At 47.7% G+C, this 22,149-nt stretch overlaps 1 protein-coding gene across 1 annotated transcript in view; it reads left to right on the top strand.

Annotated features, from left to right (window-relative positions):
- Positions 1-22,149, top strand: part of TGM1 (transglutaminase 1) — a 54,213-nt gene that overhangs the window by 19,615 nt on the left and 12,449 nt on the right. Inside the window, exons 4-8 of the mRNA XM_079951818.1 lie at positions 10,452-10,703; positions 14,049-14,167; positions 16,360-16,467; positions 19,556-19,730; positions 19,907-20,045. Coding sequence (XP_079807944.1) covers positions 10,452-10,703; positions 14,049-14,167; positions 16,360-16,467; positions 19,556-19,730; positions 19,907-20,045 — 793 coding nt within the window. The remainder of the gene's footprint in view (positions 1-10,451; positions 10,704-14,048; positions 14,168-16,359; positions 16,468-19,555; positions 19,731-19,906; positions 20,046-22,149) is intronic.

Below are 22,149 nucleotides of genomic sequence, written 5' to 3'. Positions count from 1 at the left end.
CATTCAAACTTCCCTGAACAGGGCTGCCTTCAGATGTCTTCTGAAAGTCAGATAGTTGCTTATTTCCTTGACATCTGATGGGAGGGCGCCACCACCGAGAAGGCCCTCTGCCTGGTTCCCTGTAACCTCACTTCTCTCAGGGAGGGAACCGCCAGAAGGCCCTCTGTGCTGGACCTCAGTGTCTGGGCTGAACGATGGGGGTGGAGACGCTCCTTTGGGTATACTGGGCCAAGGCCGTTTAGGGCTTTAAAGGTAGCTGGAAACCCAGGTCACATAGAATCAAAGAGTTGGGAGGGATCAACCCCTGCAAGGCAGAATTTTTTTGCCCGACGTGGGGCTTAAACCCACGACCCTAAAGAGCCTCGTGTTCCATTGACCAAGCTATGAGCCAATGACCGCATCATACCTTTAAAGCACAAAGCCCCCCCGCCGAGGAATCCTGGGAAATGTAGTTTACCTGTCGCAAAGCTACGAGTCGCTGCATCTGGAACAAACAGCAGTTCCAAGGAATCCTTTGGGGGGAAACCATGTGCCCTTTCTTAAAAGCAGAGGTTGGGTAGTGATCTGTTGGGGATTCTTTAGCTGACACTTCTGCAGGGTTGGACTAGATGGGGAGCCCTTCGAACCCCACAGTTCTATGAGTCTAGGAAATGAGGTTGGATGGTTTGGTGTGGATTTGGCCCCTGTCAGAGGAGATGGCACTGGGCTGGATGGTCATATAGTGAGTCGTGATGTAAGATAGTTCCTACTTGGGGACTTCCCTGGCTTTTTTCTGGCCCACGTAGGACCGGTCTGGATAGTTAGCCTTGGTGAAAACTTGACGTTTTCGTCCCCCAAAAAGTTTTTGAGTTTCTGCTGAAATGAGGCTGCATTTTATTGTTGTATTTTAATCTTGTTTTTAAGTTGTATTTCAATCAGTTGTTTTAGATTTGGTGTTAGCCGCCCTGAGCCTGGTCTTGGTGGGGAGGGCGGGGTATAAATAAAATTTATTATTATTATTATTATTATTCCTCAACCCCGTGCTCAGTTCCCAGGGGGCAGAGAAGGGGTCGCCAATGGGAGGGGGGCCTCCACTGGCTACGGCCATGGACTACCCCTCTATTCTGCGTTGGTCAGGCCCCCGCCTGGAAAACTGTGTCTGATTCTGGGTGCCACAGTTTTAACAAGGATATTGACAAGCTGGAACGTGTGCAGAGGAAAGTGACTGAGATGATCAAGGGTCTGGGAAAAACAAGCCTTATAAGGTCCGGTCGAAGGAGTTGGGGATGTTTAGCCTGGAAAAGAGGAGATATGATAATCATCTTCTCAGGGGCTGTCACATGGAAGATGGAGCAAGCTTGGTTTTTTTTCCCCTGCTCCGGAGGGCAGGACTCGAACTCATGGCTTCAAGTGTGACAAGAAAGGAGATTCCGACTCAACATCAGGAAGAAATTTCTGGCAGTGAGAGCTGTTTGACAGGGGAATGGACTCCCTCGGGAGGTGGTGAATTCTCCTTCCTTGGAGGTTTTTAAGTGAAAGCTGGGTGGCCATCTGTTATGGATGCTTTAGCAGAGATTCCTGCAATGCAAGGGGGCTGGACTAAATGACCCCAGGGTCCCTTTCAGCTCTGTGATTCCCTGGCAAATAGAAGGGGAAGAAATGGAGTGCTCACTGGAAGGACAGATCCTGAAGCTGAGGCTCCAAGACTTTGGCCACCTCATGAGAAGAGAAGACTCCCTGGAAAAGACCCTGATGTTGGGAAAGATGGAGGGCACAAGGAGAAGGGGACGACAGAGGACGAGATGGTGGGACAGTGTTCTCGAAGCTACCAGCATGAGTTTAACCAAACTGTGGGAGGCAGTGGAAGTCAGGAGGGCCTGGCGTGCTCTGGTCCAGGGGGTCACGAAGAGTCGGACACGACTAAATGACTAAACAACAACAGATAGGTAGCCGTGTTGGTCTGCCATAGTCAAAACAAAATAAAAAAATTCCTTCCAGTAGCACCTTAAAGACCAACTAAGTTAGTTCTTGGTATGAGCTTTCGTGTGCATGCACACTTCTTCAGATACCAAAGAAGTATCTGAAGAGGTATCTGAAGAAGTGTGCATGCACACGAAAGCTCATACCAAGAACCAACTTAGTTGGTCTTTAAGGTGCTACTGGAAGGAATTTTTTTTATTTTGTTTAAACAACAACAATGTGAGTTGCCAGCTGACAAGACCTGAAAGGCATTGCATTGTCAGTGGGAGAGCTTCTAATTTGCATGCAGACAGTCCCAGATTCAATCCTAGGCATTCCCAGGTGGGGCTTGCCTGAAACCCCAGCGTGGTGCTGCCAGTCAGTGCAGGCATCTCTGAATTAGATGGGCTGGGGTTCTCACTGCACGAGGAAAGATTCCTCTGTCCCTTCCTATTGATGGTGAAACACAGAGTGGCTCTGTTTTGCAGGTGGATCTGAGATTTAGTTTATGGTGTCACCGCTGCAGCATGGAAGGCAGGAAGAGGAAGTCGGTGAAAGGGACCTCTGAGCAAATGCAGAGTTCCCTCACTGCTGGAGAGACTTCTGACCCCAAAGAGTTACTGGTAGAATAGATTGTCTGAGCTGATGATATTTGACAGCTTCATATGTCCCTAGGAATTGGCGATGGAGGGCGATGAGCAGATCAGAAGGCGGTGTGCTCTTTTTGGAGAAACCAAGCATTGGGCAGGATGCGTTTAATAAGATAATTGAGGGCATTGGTCCCAGGGACCATCAACATCAAAGGGAAACCACAAAACTGCCCGATGCTGCAAGGACAATTGATGGGAACGGCTGCTCCTGCCCAAACGGCCCAATTTGGTGCCCACATAATTATTTGGCTGGAGGAAACGAGACCCAGCAGAATCCTTTATTCTCTGCCTGGCTAATCACACAGATCCTTACCAACCCTTATTTGGGGCTGCTTCCGGACAGCCCATTTCCTTGACCGTTCAACTATGATTTGCTTGCAGGGAGAGGAGATGACGTTTGCCATTTATGGAAGCATCCTTCCGCCCCGATTCATTTGTGGGGAGGTTTGAGGTTTGATGGCGTCAGTGTCACACTTTCTGCCTCGTTTTCCTTATTACATAAAAAGCACCCCATTTTGCAGGGGAGCGGGTTCGTTGCGCCACTGGCGGTGTGCGATGGAGCCCCAAAATAGTGACAGTCTGGGAGCACCCTTTGTCTGGGAATGGAGCAGTCCTCCATGCATGCATCAAACTTGGTTTCTGGCCATAAAACCAGGAGTATTTGAGGATGTTGTATTATTATTATTATTATTATTATTATTATTATTATTATTATTACTATTATTGGTTCATTCATACATTAAGTTGTGTTGGGAGTGGATTGAGAATCCGTGTTGTTGTCAACATCCCTTGTCCGAATGAGAGTCTGGGAAGATGTGTTGGCGTCGAGAAGGAGGTAGTTCATAATTAGGAAATGATAATGACTTGCGCAAGCCCAAAGTTCCCAGTATGTGCTTGGATCCGTCCTGCACACTGCTGAGAAACTAGAGGCACTCCAGAGCTGCTTTTCATCCAGCTGTTTTGCACCTCTGGAATTAAAGGGAGCTTCCAATTTGGGGGTCCCTCAAATTTCAGAGCCTCTCGTTTAAGAGGCCTAAAATGGGACCACAACAGCCACTGATAGTATCAGAAACCTGTCGGGCGTTCGCCAGCTCAGATCTCCTTGGCGGTGTTGCTGGCAAACGGGTTGCCCCACCCCGATCCCTGGCAGGATTTGTGCGTCAAGAGGATGTGGCCTGCTGGACTGAAAGGTCCATCCGTCGTCGTGCCTTTCACATCCCTCCAGGAAGGCCTGCTAGGAGCAAGGGGATGTGTGAAGGCACTGGCTCTCTCCTGCTCTGGGCCCAAGCAGGTAGACTGCAGCTCCCCATGGAGTCTCCACAGCAGGATTAATGATAGCAGCCATCTTTCATCATGGTTGGAGGGGAGGTTAGATAAGGATAAGGATAAGGATACAGTGGTACCTCAGGTTAAGAACGTAATTCGTTCTGGAGGTCCATTCTTAACCTGAAACTGTTCTTAACCTGAGGTAGCACTTTAGCTAATGGGGCTTCCCGCTGCCACCGCGCGATTTCTGTTCTCATCCTGAAGCAAAGTTCTTAACCCGAGGTACTATTTCTGAGTTAGCAGAGTCTGTAACCTGAAGCGTCTGTAACCTGAGGTACCGCTGTAATGATAATTTATTGTTTACACCCCGTCCATCTGGCTGGGTTTCCCCTTGGGTTTCCCCTTTCCTTTGGCTTCCAACAAAGGATTGTTGTTGTTTAATTGTTTAGTCGTGTCTGACTCTTTGTGACCCCCTGGACCAGAGCATGCCAGGCACTCCTGTCTTCCACTGCCTCCCGCAGTTTGGTCAGACTCATGTTTGTAGCTTCGAGAACACTGTTCAACCATCTCGTCCTCTGTCGTCCCCTTCTCCTTGTGCCCTCCATCTTAAAAAGATTAAAAACCCGATAAAACATCAATTGTTAAAAACTTCCCTAAACAGGGCTGCCTTCAGATGTCTTCTAAAACTCAGATAGTTGCTTATTTCCTAGACATCTAATGGGAGGGCGTTCCAGAGGGCGGGTGCCACCACTGAGAAGGCCCTCAGCCTGGTTCCCTTTAACCTCAGTTCTCGCAGGAAGGGAACCGCCAGAAGACCCTCGGTGCTGGACCTCAGGCTGAACGATGGGGGTGGAGACGCTCCTCCAGGTATACTGGGCTAACCCAGAAATATTACCTCGGGTTAATAACTTTACTTCAGGATGAGAACAGAAATGACACGGTGGCAGCGGGAGGCCCCACTAGCTAAAGTGGTGCTTCAGGTTAAGAACAGTTTCAGGTTAAGAACGGACCTCCGGAACGAATTAAGTACTTAACCTGAGGTACCACTGTACTGGGAGCCAATGTAGGTCTTTCAGGACTGGTGGTATATGGTCTCGGCAGCCACTCCCAGTCACCAGTCTAGCAGCCACATTCTGGATTAGTTGTAATTTCCGGGTCCCCTTCAAAGGCAGCCCCATGTAGAGCTCATTGCAGTAGTCCAAGCAGGCGATAATCAGAGCTTCTGCCTCACCCTCCCTGGTTAAGGCTATTCTGCTAAAGGGATCCATGAGGAATTGCTTCCGTCCGATGCCCAGATGGGGGCTAGGGCCAGAGAATTCCTCCAGGGGGAAAACCCCTTAGGGATACACCTATTGCATGTAATCTCGTAGATGAGAAAGATCTTCTTGGAAAGATCCCTCTTGCCAAGTCTTCTGGCGAGCACATTAAAAGAAAGATGTTAATTATACTTTGAGTCTTTTCCTGTCCTGGAATGCCCTATCGGTCGGGTTTCATAGGCCTTCATCACAACTCTGCCCTCTGAATGTTGTGCAACTCCCATCAATGCCAGCCGGCACCCGTTTGCGGAAGGCTCTCCTCCAGAACGGGGGCACCATTTTGTGCACCCCTGTCCTCCACTGTTGTTCCCCGCCGGCTGCCCCCTGGAAACCTTTAAAACGAATGTGTTTCCACCTACGGTTTAGCCGCAGGCGGAAATCCACCAGGTGCAGCTTCTTCTAACAGTCCCAGGAGAAGAAACCCCACCAGTTGGATTTCTGCCCACCGCACGGCTGCTTAAAGTCACAAGGCTTGCGCCACAGGGTGGGAAGGAGAGTCACGGCGCACCCACAGCCAGGGAGGAGAAGGGGCAGGATGGGAGACCTGGGTGACACAGCCATGGGACCTTTCGCCAGCTGCAAGCTCTCTGGGTGTAGGAGAAAGGAGTCGATATGGAGGTGCCGCGCCCCACTTAAAAACAGGTTTGGCTTTTTCCTGCCCCAACCTGCTTGCTGGAGGCTGGGAGAGAACATGAGGAGGTTTGGGACACAACCTGTTCCCGATTGCCCTCCAAAGGATGCGAGGAGCCACCTCGGCCCAGCTGCTGGGTGTGGGTCTACTCGGAGCAGGGAGTGAGCGCACTTATCTCTCTGATCTGGTTCTTTTGCACAAGAGCCGAAGCCAGCTTTGTCGGCATACGTGCCGCAGTTCAACAGGTGCTGTGCAGGGCGCTCTTCTCCTCACCGCCAGAGCCCACCAACCAAATAATATTTTCGGATTGCGTGTGTTTTCCTCCAAGAAGCTCAAAGCGCGACGCCTGGTTCTCTCCCTCCCCACACAACAACCCCGCGAGGTGGGCTCATAGCGGTCAACTTTTCCCTTTTCTGGCGAGGAATCCTATTTGGAATAAGGGAATTTCCCTTTTAAAAAGGAAAATGTTGACAGCTATGGGTAGGCTAGGTGGAGAGACGGGCAGGGACTGGGCCCAAGGTCACACCTAGTGGGCTTCGTTGCTGAGTGAGGATTCGAACTCAGGTCCTACAGGCCGTGGTCTGACACTCTAACCCAGTGGTGTCCAAACTTTTTTCAAAGAGGGCCAGATTTGATGAAGTGAAGGGCCGTGAGGGCCGACCAAAGTTGTTAACCTTTTTTTAGGATTGAGTTCTCAGGAAATAAACTGCCACAGAGACAGGGGCCAGATTAAACCAACTGGCGGGCTGGATTAGGCCCCCAAAACGGACTTTGGACATGCCTGCTCTAACCGCTACACCTCCCGGGCACTCGTGACTGTACTATATATCAAACTCAATTACAAAAACCCCTCTGATGCAAATACTTCTATCATTTTTCTCCTGCTGCTCCTTTCTTGAATCCTGCCCGCAGTTTTATTTGTTTGCAGTGCTTTTCCAAAAAGCCCCCCCATTCTTCTGTTAAAAGCTCGTTTTGATCTCTTAATAATGCTACCGACTTTGCCATTTCCGCACAGCCCATTGGCTCTCAGTCCCCAAGCTTTTTGTTCGTTGCTCTGCCCATTTTCGCCTCTGGCCCTTCCCACCATGTTTGTGGCCCCCGGAAGGTCTTGCTCAGAAATAAATGTGGCCCTCAGGGCTGGGCGAGGGGGGGGGACCCTCACGAGAGTAGCCAACTTTCTTGGCACGCCTTGCTCCTGTGCCTCTCGCAAGCAACTCTGATCCGATTTTTCTGGTGGCCGAATATTTGTGAAAGACAGAGGAGCAGCCTTGCTGGCCTCTGGGAGGGTCATTTGGCAATGTCCTCTGTTTATTCCGCAGCTGTGTTCTTTTTTGGGTATCTGTTCCCACCAAGGCTGCAGAGGTGGAGCACATTTTGCTTACGCTTTGCAGGCTACCTGAGGTGAAAACAGCCACCTCCTTGGCGGCTTCCAGGCCTTGCTTGATAAAGCCAGCAGTTCCTGAAATCCTAATATCAACAAACAAAGGAAATTTGAGAAGCAGCCAGGCCTGTGTTTTTTTGTGGAGAAATGGTCTGTGACCCAGACAAAAAATAGAGACTGAGTTCTGGCTGTGTGCGGAGAGATGTATGTTTTTTCGTGCCCTTGAGGTTCAGGGTACTTCTGAGCATAAACAGAGCAGAAAGTTTCTGCATTCAGATAGGTGCACGGTTGCCACCTTTCCCTCCTGGGCAGAGCTCTTGCGCTCTTAAGAATTGGGTGGCAGGCAGAAATTTGTCTGTGGAAGCTTCGAAACAGGCTGCACCTGGTGGATTTCTGCCCAAAGAAAGTTATTGCTGTGGCTTAAAAATCCTGCTTTAAAAGTAATAAAATAAATTGCCTGGGTTGCTTATCGACGAGACGGCACTTGCAATAAGTTGCACTTTGGCAAGAAGCATTCACAAAGGCAGCGTACGGCAAGAAATTATTTTATAGCTGGCCATACGGGCTGCCTGTTAATAGAATCTGGAAAGGAGATCGGCAGCCCAGCGGTGCTTTACGAAAGGGCATTGCACAAAAGGGGGAGGTGGCTTTGCAAAAAGGGGTGTCTTGGGCCGAGTTGCACACTGGACGTATATTGGGAGAAATTCGCACTGAGGACTCAGAACTCGCAAGCTGAATTTGAGATGAGAGAAGCGAGAGGCTGAAATGCACCCCGTTCGCCCCTCCCTCTCTGTGGGGCGGCAGCCCTGCCAGGCGGCCAAATCCAGGGCGAGGCACATTCCTGTAGGTTAGGCAAGCGGGTCCTGGGTTTGAAACCTGAGAAGGCAGCTCAGCGGAGGAGGGCAGCTGCCAGGGCTGAAAGGCAATGATCCGGACAGTTTGCGGCGGGACGTCCCGGCTTGCTAATGGGGTGGGGCAGCACTGCTCTGCCCTCCCCACTGGAGGTCAATTTTCTCCCTTGAAATAGAACCAGTGCCTGAGTTTGCTTCTTTCCTCCTCCCTCCCTTTTCCTTTAGTGTCGTATCTTTTACATTGCAAACCTGAGGTGCAAGAACTGTTAGGGGCCTGTTAGGGGCAGGGGGTAGCTGCTGAAGAGCAGGCTACAATTAAAAAAAACTCCAGTAATAATATTATTTTATTGTTTTTGTTATTATCAATTGAATTTATATACCACCCTATAGCCGGAGGTCTCAGAGAAGAAAGTGCTTGTTCAATCCTGGCTGTTGCTCCACCCTCAGAGACTCGGGGAATGGCGGGTGGCAGGGCCTTCTCTGTGGTGGCCCCTCAGCGGTGGAATTCCCTCCCACCCAGGGCATCCGGTGCCCTCCTTACGCAACTTTTGGAATCATTTTTATTTGATTTTACAAATACAAAATTATAACAATCCAAATGCATATCCATATATAGAGATTTCTCTTAATCTCCAGACTCCCCGCCCCTTCCGTGGGTCTTATTATCAACATTTATAACTGCAGATTATTCCATAATCTATATTTGATATCAATCCATATTATCCACGGCCTTTGTTGCATTACAAGTGAGATTAGAATCCTGCTAATGTTTCCATCTGTTTGCAGTCGTCTCCTAAATAACTTACAAATTTTCCCCATTCTTTTTTAAAGTTTTTGTTCTCTTGGTTTCCTGAGTCAGATTTGCCATTTTGGCATAGTCCATCAGTTTAGCTTGCCATTCCTCTCTGGTAGAGACTCTTTCTTCTTTCCATCTCTAGGCTAGTAACATCCAAGCGGCTCTTGTCCCATAAATAAAAAGTCTTTTCTGATCTTTTGGGATGTCGGTACCTATAATTCCTAATAAGAAAGCTTCTGGTTTTTAAACAAAGGTTATTTTAAACATTTTTTTCATTTCATTATATATCATCTCCCAGAAAGCTTTTCTTACCTCACACATCCACCACATATGATAAAAGGTACTCCTTACACATCTTTTGAATGCTGATGTCTGGCCTCTTTTAAGCTGCCTTCTGGCCCCTGAAGCGCATGTCTTTTTGAACCCGCCTTATTTTTATCCTTGCTTTTATGGTAATTGTTTGGTGCCTTCGGGCTGAAGGGGCCGGTGACAAATCAATGAATAACAATCATAATGACCGTAATAATACAGTGGTCCCTTGGTTCTCAAACGCCTTGGTACTCAAACAACTTGGAACCCAAACACTGCAAACCTGGAAGTAAGTGTTCGGTTTGTGAACTTTTTTCGGAAACCGAACATGCTCCGTTTTGAGTGTTACACTTTCATTTTGAGTGTTACGCTGAGGTCTGTCTGTTTTTGCTATTTATTTTGCCTTTTCGTGGCTTTTTTGTTTTGCTCTTGTGACTGTGCACAACCCAGTTCAGCTACTGATGGATTGGTTGTGTGTCTGCCGCACATTGTTTATCGCTTTCATTTTATGGACCAACGGTCTCGTTAGTGAAATTCATGTTCAATTGCTATTTTAGGGGTTGCTTTTAAAAGTCTAGAATGGATTAATCCGCTTTGCGTGACTTTATTTCCTTTCTTTTTTAAAAAAATTTTTTAATTGATTTTCAGAAAATTATAAACAATCAAATAAAACAAACAAACATTAATCATAACCTTATTAAAAATTACACTTATTAACATTGTTAAGTGACTTCCTCGCTTCCCCTTGGTTGAATTTCAATGCATATCCTTTTAACGGTTTTCCAAATCATGGTTCTTATAAAATTTAACTTGAACATTTAACATCCTTAAATCTTTTCATTTTGAAATTGAACATATTAATTCATCACTTAACTTATATAAAATCCTAAGCCAATTAAGTATCTGCAAGCTGTTTCCAATTAATTTAACTTAACAATCATTAAATTTAGTCCATTCTTCCTGATACTCTTCCTCCTTCTGGTCGCGGACTCTTCCGGTTAGGTCGGCTAGCTCCGAAAAATCCATCATCTTCATCTGCCATTCTTCCACCGTTGGTAATTCTTGCGCTTTGTGTGACTTTCTGTGGGAAAGTGTGCCTTGGTTTTGGAACGCTTTGGTTTTGGAACGCTTTGGTTTTGGAATGCTTTGGTTTTGGAACGCTTTGGTTTTGCAACTTCCAGAACGGATTAAGTTTGAGAACCAAGGTACCACTGTAGTTGGCAGACACAGGAAGTAGGAGATGGTTCACTCGGCCAAACAGTCTTGCCTTTGTTTCTCCCCGCTAATCTCTCTCTCTTTCTCTCCCCCCGCAGGTCCGTCACCACAGACCTCAAAAGGGACGTACATTCTGGTTCCAGTGGGCAAGGCCATGGACGGAGGGCTCTGGTCAGCAGAGGTGACCGACACAGGAACAAACACCATATCCCTGCGGGTCAACACCTCGCCCAACGCCGTGATCGGGAAGTACCAGTTTGGGGTCAAGACGCGGACCAAGGCGGGCGAGTACCAGATGCCCTTTGACCCCCGCTACGATATTTACATCCTCTTCAATCCCTGGTGCAAACGTAAGTTGGCCTGCTTTCTTTTCTCTCTCTCCCTCTTTATGTGTATGTGTCAGTAGAGAACGAGGCTCCTAATCTTAGGGTTGTGGGTTCGAGATGCATGTTGAGCCAAAGATTCCCGCATCACAGGGGGTTGGGCTAAATGACCTTTGGGTTCTCTTCCATATCTATGATTCTATGAAGCTGCAGCAGTTTCTAATAGCCAGTAATTGGAAGTGTGCGCTGTCTCTGACAGGGGAGGCAGAAAATAGCCATTGGGGTTAGTGGCATCAATTGATTAGAAGAATTTCATTTATGAATAGATAGAGTGAGGAAAAGAAAGAAAGAAAAGAGTGAGAGAGAAGGGGGGGGGGAGAAAAAATACTGTTACATTACCATATATTAATATAAGGTAAAGATAAAGGGTGAGTGCTCACTGGAAGGACAGATTGTGAAGCTGAGGCTCCAGTACTTTGGCCACCTCATGAGAAGAGAAGACTCCCTGGAGAAGACCCTGATGTTGGGAAAGATGGAGGGCACAAGGAGAAGGGGGCGACAGAGGACGAGATGGTTGGATAGTGTTTTCGAGGTTACCAGCATGAGTCTGACCAAGCTGCGGGGGGCAGTGGAGGACAGGAGTGCCTGGCGTTCTCTGGTCCATGGGGTCACGAAGAGTCGGACACGACTAAACGACTAAACAACAACAACAACAAAAGATAAAGGGACCCCTGACCATTAGGTCCAGCTGTGGCCAACTCTGGGGTTGCAGCGCTCATCTCGCTTTATTGGCCGAGGGAGCCGGCGTACAGCTTCCGGGTCATGAGGCCAGCATGACTAAGCCGCTTCTGGTGAACCAGAGCAGCGCACGGAAATGCCGTTTACCTTCCCGCCGGAGCAGTACCTATTTATCTGCTTGCACTGGTGTGCTTTTGAACTGCTAGGTTGGCAGGAGCAGGGACCGAGCAACGGGAGCTCACCCCGTTGCGGGGATTCAAACCGCCGATCTTCTGATTGGCAAGCCCTAGGCTCTGTGGTTTATGTTATATATTATATAATATTATATTATATATTATATATTATAATTATTATATATTATATTATATATTATATAAGTATATATAATTATATAATTATATATACTATATTATATATTATATAAGTATTATATATATTATATAATTTTATATAATAATATTATATATTATATATAATATTATTATATATATATATATATATATATATATATATATATATATATATATTAATAAGCAGATGTGTATATTATTGTCTTACTGTCCCAACACACACATGATGGTCAATGAGCTAATATATTCTGTGTAAACTCATTCCGAATTATCAGTGTAATTATCTGCACATATAAACATATTCAAAGTCAGTTACAGATAGGTAGCCGTGTTGGTCTGCCATAGTCAAAACAAAATAAAAAAATTCCTTCCAGTAGCACCTTAAAGACCAACTAAGTTAGTTCTTGGTATGAGCTTCTTCAGTGTGCATGCACACGAAAGCTCATACCAAGAACTAACTTAGTTGGTCTTTAAGGTGCTACTGGAAGGAATTTTTTTATTTTATATTCAAAGTCAGTAAAAGAAATTTACTCACATCCATTCACAGTTGGATTCCTGAAGGCAGACTTAGTTACAAATATGTACATGTGGAATCTACCCCATAAGAGGGAATAATCCCAGTGCTTTTGCTAGCAGAGCAGTCCTAGCTAAAAGCTGGTCAAACGAAGAAGGAAGTCAAAAAAAGCTTTTGTTACCTGGACAGGTTAGGCCATGCCCACCTTCTATCACATGCAAAGGGATGGATGCTCCAGCCAGGAGGACCAGGAAGTTTTGACTGGCTGGACCAAACATTCCCTCACATGCCTTCTCTATCATTTCAAGGAATGTTGTACTTGACTGCCTTTCATGGATCACATCCCACATTTCAGGCCAGAGCATTTCCTCGATTTTACGGGAGGGTCTCGTTTTCCCTAGCCTCCTCGCTGCTGGAAGGGTCTGGCCAGCAAAAGCTTATCCGGATGCCAAGAACCATGGGGAAACGGTCTTATCTCTGTCCCACACACACACCCTGCACAAAAAATGGGAATGATCTGCGGGTGGAAGGGGTGGAGAAAGGAAACCTTTTATCTCCAATGGAATATGTTGAATAAAGCACCAAAGAAAATAAATCTCTTGGCTCTGCATTGTAGAGTTTTACAAAGGCCAGCCGAGCAGAACATTCAGGGAGTGTCAGGATAAGGGGTGCAAAATAACAAAAGGCACTCTGTGCATGCCCCTGGGATGCGTTCCAGAATGTCCGGTGCTCTTCAGGGGGCGGTCAGCTCCCTTTCCCTCAAAAGGGGAGAGTCGGGGAACTTAAGTTGAGCTCATGAGAAGCAGAACTCCACTGCAATCGGAGGCAGAGCTGGGTTTGAAAACCCCAAGCAAAAGGGTGCCTCTGAGCATACGTAGAGCACCCATTTCCCTTCCTGCCGAAAAAAATGATTGCAAAACACCCCCCCCCCAAAAAAAAAGAGTGACATATGTCATATAAAAGCATAAAAACAATATAAATTAAAAAACATCAACAAGACCCGCTCAGATGCTACTAGCCCAGAGATGGAAAGAAGAAAGATTACCTGAGAGGAATGGCAAACTAAACGGATGGATTACGCCGAAATGGCAAAGCTGATCGGAAACCTCAGGAACCAAAAGGACAAAAACTTTAAGAAAGAATGGGAAAGATTCATAATTTATTTAGGGGATCACTAAGCAGATGAAAACATTACCAGGATTATAATCATACTTGTAATGCAATAAATACGATAGACAATATGGATAGATATAAACAGTGTTTTTTTCTGGGGGGAAGCAGGGGTACGTATACCCCTAAACATTTTGTGAACTTTTGTCCTTTTGTCCATTGACTGTATTTATTTTTCCCAATTTGAACTATAAAATGGTGATTTTCTTGAGTCAAAATGAGAGTACCCCCTCAACATGTTTTTAAATAAAAAAAGCACTGGATATGAAATATAGATTATGATATACAGTTGAAAACGTTGACATTAGGACGCCTGGAGAGGGGATGGGGGGGGGGGAGTCATGAGATTCAGAGAAATCTCTATCTATGGAAATGTATTTGGTTTTGTTACAAATTTGTATTTGAAAAAGCGGATAGAAAAGATAATTTAAAAAATCAACAAGAAAACACAATTAAGATGATAGGGAGTCAAAATATCCTCCTCCCATTGGTGATTTTCCCACTCACGTTCGGTGGTCTCTGTCCTCCTTTAAAAGACCTGTAATTTTGAAGCTCCTGAATTTGCTCTAAACTTCCCCTCTTCCATTTTTCCCCATTCAGAGGATCCTGTTTACCTGGACCAGACCAGTTGGCTGGATGAGTATGTGCTGAACGAGTCGGGGAGGATCTACTATGGGACTGAAACCCAGATTGGGGAACGCACGTGGAATTACGCCCAGGTAGGATGCGGTGGTGCTGTGGGTTAAACCACTGAGCCTCTTGGGCTTGCCGATCAGAAGGTCGGTGGTTCGAATCCCCGCGACAGGGTGAGCTCCCGTTGCTCGGTCCCTGCTCCTGCCAACCTAGCAGTTTGAAAGCACATCAAAATGCAAGTAGATAAAGAGGTACCGCTCTGGCAGGAAGGTAAACGGCGTTTCCATGCGCTGCTCTGGTTCGCCAGAAGCGGCTTAGTCATGCTGGCCACATGACCCGGAAGCTGTACGCCGGCTCCCTCGGCCAATAAAGCGAGATGAGCACCGCAACCCCAGAGTCGGTCACAACTGGAACTAATGGTCAGGGCCCCCCTTCACCTTTACCCTTTAGGATGCAAAGTGGTCTAAGGTCTCAGGGTGCTCAGTACTGTTTACATCAGCCCTCAGATATGAGGCTGTCCGCCACTACCAGCACCCCTGTGCAATATGAGAGGGACCACAGGTTCATCGAACCTGCTTCTGGCTTCCACGACTTCTCCTAAACTTCCTTAAAAACTCTCAAATCGCCATTCAAGGCGACTTTAACAGAGTGGAGAAATGGGCCCAAACTAACGCGATGGATTTCAATGGGGACAAATCTCAGGTTCTGCACTTAGGCAGGAAGAACCGGCAAATAGAAGATGGGGAGCATAGTACATGTGAAAAGGATCTAGGGGTCTTGGTGGACCACAAACTGATCGTGAGCCAACCCTGTGATGCAGAAGCAAAAAAGGCTAATGCTATTCTAGGCTGCATCAACAGAAGCATAGCGCCCAGGTCAAGGGAAGTGATAATATTGCTCTGTTGTGACTTGGTCAGTCCCTGTGTCCAGTTCTGGGACGCCACAGTTTAAGAGGGATGTTGACAAGCTGGAACATGCGCAGAGGAGGGCAACTGAGATGATCGAGGGTCTGGAAACCAAGGCTTATGGGGGATGGATGAGGGACTTGGGTACGTTTAGCTCGGAGAAGGGATGAGACCGAGAGGAGATACGATAGCCATCTTCAAATATCTCAAGGACTGTTACACGGAAGATGGAGCAAGCTTGTTTTGCAGGACCCGTGCCAATGGGTTCAAGTTACCAAAAGCGAGTTTCTGACTAAAGTTGTGGGTTTTCCTTCCTTGGAGGTTTTTAAGCAGAGGTTGGATGGCCATCTGTCAGGGATAATTTAGTTGAGATTCATGCCTTGAAGGGGGCTGAACTAGATGACCGTCGGGGGTCCCTTGCAACTCTATGATTCTATGAATTTTCCTCCCCTTTAGAATCATTTGCACATTACACCCCAGACTGTCAAAGACACCCATTCGGAGTGTTTAGCAGTGCCAACTATGGTTTTTTTAATAAAAAATAAAAAATAAATTAAAAAGTATGAAAAAACTGACATTTTTCAGTTATGAATGTGTTGGCGATATACCCTGAGAAGTATGAAATGAACGGAAATATGAATAAATGCTCCACAAGCAAATTGGGAGGCGTGAAAGATAAATGCTCATATAACCTCCCTGTGTGGGTTAAACCACAGAGCCTAGGGCTTGCCGATCAGAAGGTCGGCGGTTCGAATCCCCATGACAGGGGTGATCTCCCGTTGCTCGGTCCCTGCTCCTGCCAACCTAGCAGTTCAAAAGCATATCAAAGCGGAAGTAGATAAATAGGTACGGCTCCATCGGGAAGGTAAACGGCGTTTCCGTGCGCTGCTCTGGTTCTCCAGAAGCGGCTTAGTCATGCTGGCCACATGACCCAGAAGCTGTACGTCGGCTCCCTCGGCCAATAAAGCGAGATGAGCGCCGCAACCCCAGAGTCGGCCACGACTGGACCTAATGGTCAGGGGTCCCTTTACCTTTACCTTTAAGCAAATTAGAACAGACGCTCAATAAAGGCCAGATAAAATCTAACCACCATGTTAGCTCTGGGCAAGCAAATCAGGACAATGGCCTATTATAGGCCTTCTGGAGGGAAACCAAAGGTCCCTGTGACTTTTTTCAAAAATAACAGAGCAGCACTGAAGCGCCTTGTGTGGTTATTCTGGTTATCTGCCAACAGGAGGCGCTGTTGCTTGCACCGTGGTGCTTTGCAGTTTTGTTTCTGCGGGAGCTCGACGGTGCCTTTAGGTACCCAGAGTAGTTTGGTGTGTGCGTGTGAGAGATCTCTGAGTGTGCCCCCTTCTCCTCTCCCCCCGCAGTTTGACCAGGGTATGTTAGATGCCTGCCTCTACGTCCTGGACCGTCGTGGGATGCCACACGCGAGTCGTGGAGACCCCATCATGGTTTCGCGGGTCGTCTCTGCCATGGTGAGCCCTTGGGACGGTTTCGGCTTCTTGCCCACCCAACAAAACTTGCTTGCGCGTTTCCTTTTTTAAAAAATCGTCTTCTTACTTTCTGTCTTCAATTTGCACCCCTCTCTTCAGAAAGCTTATAGCACCTGCCTTTCTGTGTGGAGAAAGTCACTTTGTTTATTGCATTTATATCATACCTTCATCTCCATGGAGCTAGAGAATGGGTAGGCAAACTAAAGCCCGGGGGCCGAATCCGGCCCAATCACCTTCTCAATCCGGCCTGCGGTTGGTCCGGGAATCTGCATGTTTTTACATGAGTAGAATGTGTCCTTTTATTTAAAATGCATCTCTGGGTTATTTGTGGGGCATAGAAATTCATTCATTTTCCCCCTTCAAAATATAGTCCAAGGTCTGAGGGACAGTGGATCAGCCCCCTGTTGGAAAAGTTTGCTGACCCCTGAGCTAGAGGGTAGTTCTCCGCATCTCGTCATTTTATCCCTTCAACAACCCTGCAAGGGAGGTTAGCCTGAGGTGTAGGTACAAGGTCACCCTGCGAGCTTCATGGCTGGGTGGGGATTCGAACCCTGGTCTCCCAGGTCCAAGTCTAACCACTAAGCCACCGCAGGCTCCCTGGTAGATCTCCTTTTTGGGATCCCTAATATGCTCCCTGCCTTTGACCAGTATACCTGGAGGAGTGTCTCCACCCCCATTGTTCAGCCCGGACATTGAGGTCCAGCTCCGAGGGCCTTCTGGCGGTTCCCTCCCTGCGAGAAGTGAGGTTACAGGGAACCAGGCAGAGGGCCTTCTCGGTGGTGGCACCCGCCCTGTGGAATGCGCTCCCACCAGATGTCAAGGCAATAAGCAACTATCAGACTTTTAGAAGACATCTGAAGGCAGCCCTGTTCAGGGAAGTTTTTAATGTTTGATTCTACAGTGGTACCTTGGTTTAAGAACAGCCCTGTTTACAAACTATTCGGTTTACGGATTCCATAAAACTGGAAGTAGTATCCCGGTTTGCAAACTTTACCTCAGTCTAAGAACAGAAGCCGAACAGTGGAAGGGCACCGGCGGCAGGAGGCCTCATTAGGGAAAGCGTGCCTCAGTTTAAGAATGGTTTCAGTTTAAGAACGGACTTCTGGAATGGATTAAGTTCGTAAACTGAGTTACCACTGTAATATTATAAAAAGGGGGAAAGGAAGACATCTGAAGGCAGCACTGTTCAGCGAAGTTTTTAATGTTTGATGTTTTATCGTGTTTTTAATATTCCTTTGGGAGCCGCCCAGAGTATCTGGGGATACCCAGCCAGATGGGCGGGGTATAAGTAATAAATTGTTGTTGTTGTTGTTTGTTGTTGTTATTTGTACCCCGCCCATCTGGCTGGGCTTCCACAGCCACTCTGGGTGGCTTCCAACAAAATATTAAAATACAGTAATGCATCAAATAGGGGACGCAGGTGGCGCTGTGGGTTAAAGCCTCAGCGCCTAGGACTTGCCGATCGAAAGGTCGGCGGTTCAAATCCCTGCGGCGGGGTGCGCTCCCGCTGCTCGGTCCCAGCGCCTGCCAACCTAGCAGTTCGAAAGCACCTCCGGGTGCAAGTAGATAAATAGGGACCGCTTACCAGCGGGAAGGTAAACGGCGTTTCCGTGTGCGGTTCTGGCTCGCCAGAGCAGCGATGTCACGCTGGCCACGTGACCCGGAAGTGTCTCCGGACAGCGCTGGCCCCTGGCTTCTTAAGTGAGATGGGCGCACAACCCCAGAGTCTGTCAAGACTGGCCCGTACGGGCAGGGGTACCTTTACCTTTACCTTTAATGCATCAAATATTAAAAGCTTCCCTAAACAGGGCTGCCTTCAGAGGTCTTCTAAAAGTCTGGTAGTTGTTGTTGTCTTTGACATCTGGTGGGAGGGCATTCCACAGGGTGGGCACCACTACTGAGAAGGCCCTCTGCCTCGTTCCCTGTAACCTCACTTCTCGCAGGGAGGGAAACACCAGAAGGCCCTCGGAGCTGGACCTCAGTGTCCGGGCAGAACGATGGGGGTGGAGAGGCTCCTTCAGATATACTGGACCGAGCATATCTTGTAATAGTATTCCTACTGCCTCCACACTTTGGATCCATATTTCTGTGGCACCACCAAGCGGATTAAGCGGAACTTCTTAATCTTAGCACACCTCTCTCATTGTAGAAATGAACCATTAGAGTTGCTGCCATAAAAGTAGCGTACTTGCAAAGCTAAGCTGGAACCTGAATGGGGAACCGTGAGCTGAGATTTCCCGCATAGCAGAGGGTCGGAATAGAGGACACCCGGGTCCCTTCCGACCCGACAATTCTATGATTCTATTATTTTTTAAAATAATTTTTATTAACTGGCCAATCACATCAAATTAAATCACATCATATAAATTCCAAATTACAAAGGCAAATTTTTAAATTTTGTTGGAGGAACCCATACTTCAAGATCCAAAGGGGGATTCAGATCATCTTCTTATTACTGCATTAATGTCCAAATCAGTCCCAATCAGTTCAAACAAAGTTCATAATTCTATCCAGTCTTATCTTGGTGTTGCCACATCATATCTTGTTTGTATAATTTCTCTTTTTCCTTTACGATCTCTTCTGTTAGTCTCCTTAAGCCGATAGCAAGTGTTATATTCCTGTATGGGTTTCCCGTTCCTCCACTAAGTCCAGATGGTTTCCATATATCTCCTTCGTAGATAACGTCACTCTTACCATCGTAAATTTTGGCATTTGTCGCTCTTAAGTCCCACCGAGAAGTTGATTCACGATATGTAAACAACTCTATTTCTCTCTTTCTCCTCCCAGACCCAAGAGCTCCCACAATGCCTCACAAAATGGCGACGGCATTTTTTCCTGACTGCCTCACTCCAAAACTCTTAGCTTTCTAGCTTCATCTTGAAACATTGCTTTGGATCAAAAGTTTTTCTCCACCCAGCCTTAAATCCACAACTTAAGTCCTTAATTTCTGACTCAATTCTATGATTCTACTAAAAGCGAAGCAACGAAACCTTGTGTCCCTCCGTGGCTGACACGGCACTTGCTAACCATGCTGATTCTCCCCACCTCTCTCTCTCTCTCTCTCTCTCAGGTAAACTCTCTGGATGACAACGGCGTGCTGGTCGGGAACTGGACAGGCGATTACTCGCGCGGCACCAACCCCTCGGCCTGGGTGGGCAGCCGGGATATCTTGCTGAAGTACCACAAGACGGGCTACCCGGTTCTCTATGGGCAGTGCTGGGTGTTTGCCGGAGTCGTAACCACAGGTAGCTGCCGTCCGTGGGGAGACGGGACGAGAGTGGGCTCTGGGGATGGGAGGGGAAGGGCATGGACAGAAGGAGGGCCTTGCGGGATCGGGTCCATGTGGTCCAGCACCCTGGTCCTCAAAGGGGCCAACCAGAAGCTTATCTCTCCCCGTTCCTCCACCTCCTTGTCCCCCCAGTCCTCCGGTGCCTGGGCATTCCAACACGGACTGTCACCAACTACAACTCGGCGCACGATACGGACGTCAGCCTCACCATGGACATATACTTTGACGAGAACATGAAGCCACTGGAGAACCTCAATGCCGACTCTGTTTGGTAAGCACGGCAACCTTGCGTGGCGAGTTCCCGCCCCACCCCCAGTGGAAATAATGACACAATTATTAAGGTTAATGGGATAAATAAGGCCACAACTTTATTGGTTACAGGTGATGGTATTGGCTTAGGCATTGGTCCTAACCGACTACATTGGTACCTCGGGTTACAGACGCTTCAGGTTACAGACTCCGTTAACCCAGAAATAGTACCTCGGGTTAAGAACTTTGCTTCAGGATGAGAACAGAAATCGTGCTGCTGCCGGCGCGGCGGCAGCAGGAGGCCCCATTAGCTAAAGTGGTGCTTCAGGTTAAGAACAGTTTCAGGTTAAGAACGGACCTCCGGAACGAATTAAGTTCTTAACCCGAGGTACCACTGTATATCCGACTTCAGCCCATCCGCTTGAAGTCTGGGAAGGGTTAACCACCAATAGGGGGAGTCCTGCTGATGCACATCAATTAGGAACGGAACTCCCCTGGGGGTCACCGATAGGGGGTGTGCCTTAGGCCCTCACCTCCCCAGGCTTCGGACAGAGCCACCCCCCAGAATCCTTTATCGGACTTCCCTTCAATATGTGGGGCAGGTGATGGCGCTTCCTCCCCTCTTCCATCTACAGAACTATTCCAATGCCTAACCGCCAATACCCAGAAAGTTGTGACAATTTGCTACGAGGTAGGTGGAACCCAAGTGGCTGGTGCCAATTTGCCAAGTGGAAAAAATCCCTACCAGGCCCCTTGACGGCAACCAACCAAAGTCCATAGCAAGATCAAGGAATGAAAATTTTATAGGGCGAGAAAAGCAGGAACAGCTGGCAGGTGGCAAAGAGGAAGATACCCGGCTGCGACCTGCTTTAAATAAGGCAGGCCACACCCCCAGAACCAGCCAATTGGCTGGCCAGGGGGTGACGCAGCCGGGAATCCCCCCAATCGTGTGGGGCTGGGCTCTAGGTGCCTCACGCTTGGTGGGGCCGTGAAGCCCGCAACTTCACCTCCTTCAAAGGGCGGAAGTGGCTTTGTCACTTCCGTCTCAGGTTCCTACATTCAGGAGAAAGGGTGAACCCAGGACGGCCGCCGCCCAAGTCCCCTGCTTTTTTAAAGAAAAACTCTTTATTTACCGTCATTTTCTGTGTATAAGACTAGGTTATTTTCTTCAAAAACAATGCTGAAAAGTGGTGTTTGTCTTATACATGGAGAGTGCGTAGGGCAGACATTTGATTGGTTACTGCCGCAGCTGTCAGCGGCTATTGGGCGTGTTATTGGTTGCTGTGTCAAGGGCTGGTGTTGATTGGCTGATGTTGGGGCAATTGTGTGGGCGATTGGCAGCTTCTGCTGGCGAGGGGACAGACGAGAGGCGTTTTTTGTGCTGGGTGCGGGGGAGCGGTTTTCGGCAATCCACCCTAAAAAAAAGCTTAACAACTCTGAGCCATCTCCCCCCATTTTCTTTCTTAAATTTGAGTCCCCCAAAATAGGGGGCGTCTTATACATGGGGGTGTCTTATACATGGAAAAGTATGGTACACTTTTCAATTTTACACATTTCATTAGTTTTACAATCCAACATTTCAAACTTTGACTTCCTTCCCCCTCTTTCTGCCGTCCTTTAAATTTATTTTATAATCTCTTCTGCCTATCCAAATTCATTTAATTTGCTCATTTAATTATCTACTTTAAATATATACTCTTATGTAATAAAGTAAAGGTAAAGGTACCCCTGCCCGTATGGGCCAGTCTTGACAGACTCTAGGGTTGTGTGCTCAACTCACTCTATAGGCCGGGAGCCAGCGCTGTCCGCAGACACTTCCGGGTCACGTGGCCAGCGTGACAAGCTGCATCTGGCGAGCCAGCGCAGCACACGGAACGCCGTTTACCTTCCCGCTGGTAAGCGGTCCCTATTTATCTACTTGCACCCGGAGGTGCTTTCGAACTGCTAGGTTGGCAGGCGCTGGGACCGAATGACGGGAGCGCACCCCGCTGCGGGGATTCGAACCGCCGACCATACGATCGGCAAGTCCTAGGCGCTGAGGTTTTACCCACAGCGCCACCCGCGTCCCTCTCTTATGTAATAACTGCAGGTTATTACAATAACCCTGCCAACGTTTTGCAATTTAT

The sequence above is a fragment of the Podarcis cretensis genome (assembly GCF_951804945.1).
Source record: "Podarcis cretensis genome assembly, chromosome: 13".
NCBI classification, from domain to species: domain Eukaryota; kingdom Metazoa; phylum Chordata; class Lepidosauria; order Squamata; family Lacertidae; genus Podarcis; species Podarcis cretensis.
This window is presented reverse-complemented; position numbering and strand designations above follow the sequence as displayed.